Source organism: Nestor notabilis, unplaced genomic scaffold (assembly GCF_000696875.1).
Source record: "Nestor notabilis isolate BGI_N333 unplaced genomic scaffold, ASM69687v1 scaffold15149, whole genome shotgun sequence".
NCBI lineage: Eukaryota > Metazoa > Chordata > Aves > Psittaciformes > Psittacidae > Nestor > Nestor notabilis.
Genome location: NW_009945245.1, coordinates 958 through 6,354, shown reverse-complemented (window position 1 = coordinate 6,354; position 5,397 = coordinate 958). Strand labels below are relative to the sequence as shown.

The 5,397-nt window shown below is 54.0% G+C and overlaps 1 protein-coding gene across 1 annotated transcript in view; it reads right to left on the bottom strand.

Annotated features, from left to right (window-relative positions):
- NAGPA (N-acetylglucosamine-1-phosphodiester alpha-N-acetylglucosaminidase) overlaps positions 1 to 5,397 on the bottom strand; it is a gene marked incomplete at its 5' end in the record, with an annotated part of 8,723 nt that overhangs the window by 2,591 nt on the left and 735 nt on the right. Inside the window, 7 exon segments of the mRNA XM_010022787.1 lie at positions 8 to 71; positions 409 to 456; positions 1,483 to 1,691; positions 2,691 to 2,819; positions 3,133 to 3,241; positions 3,445 to 3,584; positions 5,117 to 5,395. Of these exon segments, the coding sequence (XP_010021089.1) occupies positions 8 to 71; positions 409 to 456; positions 1,483 to 1,691; positions 2,691 to 2,819; positions 3,133 to 3,241; positions 3,445 to 3,584; positions 5,117 to 5,395 (978 nt within the window).

Below are 5,397 nucleotides of genomic sequence, written 5' to 3'. Positions count from 1 at the left end.
AATATGAGACCCCCCGTTCTGGCACTGTCATTCCTGGGCACAAGCAGCTCCATAGAACCCAGGAGCACAGGCTGCAGGAAACACGCAGAGGGATCATCAGGGCCCTCACTCAAAGTCAAGCAAGCCCACCCATGCTTACACACAGCTGATGGCTGCTCAGAGAGCAGAAGCTGTGTCTGTGCTGTGCTGAACAAGGAGCCGGGGCTCCAAGAGCTTTGCCCCAAGCCAACCTTCAGATGCTCAGGCTGTAGTTAAACTCATGCTGCCAAAAAAGAGCAGCACAATGCGTAGCCTTTCCCTTCCTGCTCCCTCTTGGGAAGCCCCCAGCCTGCCACTGCAGGCAGCCAGCTCTTGGGAAGCGGTGCACATGTGCTGGCTAGGAAGCAGTGGAGTAGAAGTCAGTGTTACCTTCGCTGCAGTTGCTGCCAATCCAGCCAGCGTCACACAGGCATCCAGCTGTGCAAATACAAACAGGCATTAGCAACAACAGAGAAAGGCTTGGAAACAGCAAGAACTTCAAATTAGGAACCTCTGCTTCTGGGGGGTCCCTCTTAACTCTCCCTGCCAGGGAACAGGAATCCTCAACTCACAGATTAGATTCAAATACGCACCCACTGCAGCTGCAAAACACAGCAGAACCTCCCACTGCTTGGATCTGAGTCATTAAGTCAGGGTCAGCAACACTGAGCTCTGTCCAGTCACTTCCACTGCACCGAGTGTGGAACCAGGGAGGCAGCACAGAAATGGGAGAACGGGACTGAGCAGGCACAGAAAAGCAGGAGCTGGGGGTGAACATCACAGCAGTCCCTAGTCAAGGCAAGTTCATGGCAGAGTGGCAACTGCACACTTGGGAAAATCATGATGCAGGAGAGTCAGGTAAAGAAAGAACAAGGCCGGGGGGAGCAGAGCTCAGTGTTAATACACTGCCCTCCACATCAGCAGGTTTACAAACAAACCAGGAGCAAAACCCATGGGACAGAAAGGGAAACTGAGACATCGCATTTGAAGTCGAGCCCTGCTACGGGTCCAGTTTCCAGACCCGAGCCCCAGCCCTGCTGCAGCCTCCAAAGGCAATGTGTTCCCATCGGCTCTACTGCTGCTTGGGATGCTGGAGGGGGAGGGCAGAGCAGGTCAAAACACCCAGGTCAGACAAGGGCTGAGGCACATAGCACCAGCTGGCTTCCAGCGCATGAGCTGGCCACACATCTGCACCTCCAGCCCCAAAAAGGCTATGCGCTACCTCTCCAAAGAGGCAAAGGAAGTGGCTGCTGCTGGTGCCAGTTGCTGTGAGCTCCACTTCCACACACCAGAACAGGAAAGGGCTCTCTGAAGCAGCCAGGGCTGTGCACAGTGATGTGCTGAGGCTGCCCATGGTGCCCACAGGCAGGTGAGCGCTCTCCCTTATGTTTGTGCTTTCCCTAGAGCTACCCACGAGCACCCACTGGCATCTATCTCCGTGTCAGAAGTACCACAGGGACTCACAGTCGGTGCAGACGCCGTGCAAGCTGCAGTTGGAAGGCCCACAGTCCAAGATGTCACAGGCTGGACCTCTCCAGAAGGCCCCGGTGCAGTGGCACTGCCCCTGGACACAGGCCCCGTGGCCGCTGCAGTCCGCGGGCTCGCAGCCAGGCTCGTGGATGCACACGATGGTCGAGATGTTTCGGGGGCAGCGCCACATGCTGTCAAAGGAGCTGGGGACAGAGACAGGTCCCCTGAGGCACGCAGGCACCGTGCTGCTCCCAGCCCCGCACAAAACCAGCTGATCTAATCCACGTTTTCATCCCAATTCACATTGGCAAACACTGATAATGGGAAAATACAAATGTAAAACTGAGCTTGAGTCAATGTCTTAACTAAGTGTTGGCTCCTATGGGGTAGGAGTCCTGTGAAACACAGCATTACAGACAGCAACATGCAAAGTCTCCCTCTCAGCAGTTGCAGCTTCCCCAACTTTGGCCTTTCCTTGAGTATTTTCTGCTTTGCTGTAAGTGATGTCATTGCAGTTACAGCAACACTTGGCTTTCTTCTGTAAGAAGTTCTTCCCTGTGAGGGTGCTGAGGTGCTGGCACAGGGTGCCCAGAGAAGCTGTGTCTGCCCCATCCCTGGCAGTGTTCAAGGCCAGGTTGGACACAGGGGCTTGGAGCAACCTGCTCTAGTGGAAGGTGTCCCTGCCCGTGGCAGGAGGTTGGGACTGGATGAGCTTTAAGGTCCCTTCCAACACAAACCAGTCTGGGATTCTACAATTCCATTCTATGAACTATCAGACTGCAAACAGAATTTCAAATTCCTTTATGCTTATAGTCAGAAATTACTAAAAAACTAAATCAAAAGTTAAATACTCTTTAGGTTCCCTCATGTGGGGCAGGGCAGGGTCTCCAAGTCAGTGTTTCTTTTCCACAATAATAAGCTGTTGACAGATCTCCACTAATTCCTGTGCACATGCAGCTCAGAGTCTCCCAGTCTGAGCTGTTCTTTATGTGACTCCCACACCGGGCCACTCAGACACGGCAGCAGCTTTGCTGCATGTCTGAAAACAGCTAAACTGTAATCCTGAGTGACTAAGTGGAAAAAAATATGTAGTCACTAAATGACTTTAGAGTCTCTCTGCCCTGATGCTGCAGAGCAGAGGCAAGAGCCAAGCTCTTCACCCTGACAGGAGCTGCGGGGTTACTCGTGCCACCAGCACCTACCAGTGCTCAGAGGGGTAGCTTGCCAGGGTTCCATTCAAGACCAGCGTGGCAGAGCCTCCCCCATCCAGGTTGATAGCATTGATGAGTCCCTGCTGCTTCAGAAATTCAGCCATTTCCCAGAGGTTGACCCTGCAAAAGCAAACACTTGTTTGTTGCTCTGTTTGGCTGCAATGAATCTGCTCTACCAGGAGCCTGGTCCCTCTGCGCAGTGGAAGGGGGAAGCTCTCTCATCCCACATAAGCTGACTCACTGCCTGGAGGCTGCACTGGCCTCTTCTGGCTCTGCCCGAAGGACACCAAACAGCAGTGCCTTCAACTTGAGCTCCCTAAGTCCCCACCTTAAAACACATCCCTGGCAGCTGCAGGTCCCTCAGGTTCCAGTGACAGGATTTAAAACCCCATCTTGCACCTGCCCCAAGACCCTTCCCCAGCCCTGGCCTTACCCTCTGGATTCTGTCTGTCCATCCACATGAACCAACACCAGCTGCCCCTGACTGTCGTGTCCAACTGCAGTCCTGGCTGATATCACATTGATGAACTTGTCAAAGGTTCCTGTGAGGAGAGGGAATAATTCACACACCACTAGGGTGACAGAACCGGCCGTTGAGACAGATCTGGCTGTGAAACAGCTCCCAGCAAGGAGCTTGTCTGAACTGAAACACCGGAACAGAGCCCAGGTTTGTTCCTCTTGTTCATCCAAGCCCATCAGAGGAACAACCCATGCCCAGGCTGAAGCCAGGGGTTGCAGGATTTACCTGTGGTTTGAGTGTCACTGCACTCAGCCAGCTGGCTCTGACTGACGTACACTTCTCCACCTCTCAGGAGCCAAACTACCCCGCTCACAAGCTGCACAAAAGGGTTTGCTTGATCCAAGACATCTTCCTCAGAGAGGTAACTAGGAAAGAGCAGGATGAGCAGGATGAGTGCATCCTCAGTGAGTGTGCAGATCGCACCAAGTTGGGTGGGAGTGCTGGTCTGCTTGAGGGTAGGAAGCTCTACAGAGGGACCTGCCCAGGCTAGGTCCATAGGCTGAGGCCAACTGTATGAGGTTCAACAAGGCTCAGTTCCAAGTCCTGCACTTAGGTCACAACAACCCCATGCAGCGCTCCAGACTTGGGGAAGAGTAGCTGGAAAGCTGCTCATGGAAAAGGACCTGGGGGTGCTGGTCAGCAGCAGCTGAACACGACCCAGATTGTGCCTACGCAGCCACGAAGCCAACAGCATCTTGGCTTGGATCAGCACCATTGTGGCAGCAGGATCAGGGCAGTGATCATCCCCCTCTACTGGGCACTGATGAGGCCACACCTCAAATCCTGTGTTCCGTTCTGAGCCTCTCATGAAAAGAGAGACATTGAGGTGCTGGAGCAGGTCCAGAGAAGGGCAACGGAGCTGGTGAAGGGTCTGGAGCACAAGTGTGATGAGGAACGGCTGAGGGACCTGGGGGGATTTAGTCTGGAGAAGAGAAGGCTCAGGGGAGACGTTACTGCTCTCTACTGAAGGGAGGTTGTAGTGAGGGGAGGGGATGTCAGTCTCTTCAACCCAAGTAACAAGCGATAGGCTGAGAGGAAATGGCCTCAAGTTGTGCCAAGGGAGGTTTAGGTTGGATATTTGGTAAAGCTCTTTTGCCACAAGGCTTGTCAGGCTCACACAGGAGCTGAGGGCTGCAGGTGAGGATCAGAGCTCTGGCAGAGCAGTGTGGGTGCCAGCACGGTGGGTCTCTGCCACCAGCTGCCTGCTCAGAAAACAGAGGGTGAGACCTTCTTCAGAACACTGGAAAGAGCCTTATGTTCATGGGCCCAGAACTTCTGGGGGACTTTAACCACCCTGGCACGTGCTGAAAGGGCAACACAGCAGAGCACAGGGGAACCATATGTCTGGATTTCTACTTAACAGCGAGCAGCTTAACATGAGACAGTTTTTTACTGTCAAGGTTGCTCAACCACAGGAACAGGTCTGCCCAGCCAGGTTGCCGAGTCTCTGTCCTTGGAGATGTTCAAAACCTGACGGGACATGACCCTGAGCAACCTGCTCCAGCTAAGCCTGTGCTGAGCAGGGTGTTGGATGAAGCACCTCCAGAGTCCCTAACAACCCCAAGGCTTCTGTACTGCAGCTAGAGCAGTTAAGCAATCCGTTCTGCCTCTCCTTTGTGGGGAGAGAGACCTCTCTCCTTTCTACCATGATCAAAGTGTATCTGCTGCATGTTGATAGGGGAGACACAGGAAGCTTCTCTTCATCTTGGGAAAAAAAGGCCAATGGCCAGAGAGAGCTCCATGGGGTGCAGGCTGGACATCCCTCACTTCAGCACTGAAAGCATGCTTCTGCTCTTATCTGGGAGGGGCCAAGGAGGCAGTGCCAGGGCTGCCTGCCTCAGTGGTGCTCAGTCCTCAGGGAGGAAAGAGCACTCCAAAACAATCCCCAGGTTCTTACCCGAACACCATGGTGCCATCCTTCCGGATGCCAAACTGAGCATTCTGCAGGCCTCCCGAGTTTCTCACCAGCTTCCCATCGCTCACAACGTTCCCAAGGCACTCTCCAGTTCCCATGTCAAAGTAGCCACCGTTCTGGGCCACCAGACACCTCCCGAGCCTTGCGGTCTCTTCCACAGTCACCCTACGGTGAGCCTGGCAGCCCCCTGTGCCACCCGGCTCTAGCACAGAGACGGTCCTCAGGGGGTTCCTCACAAAAGTGAAGTGGCCATAGACCGCCCT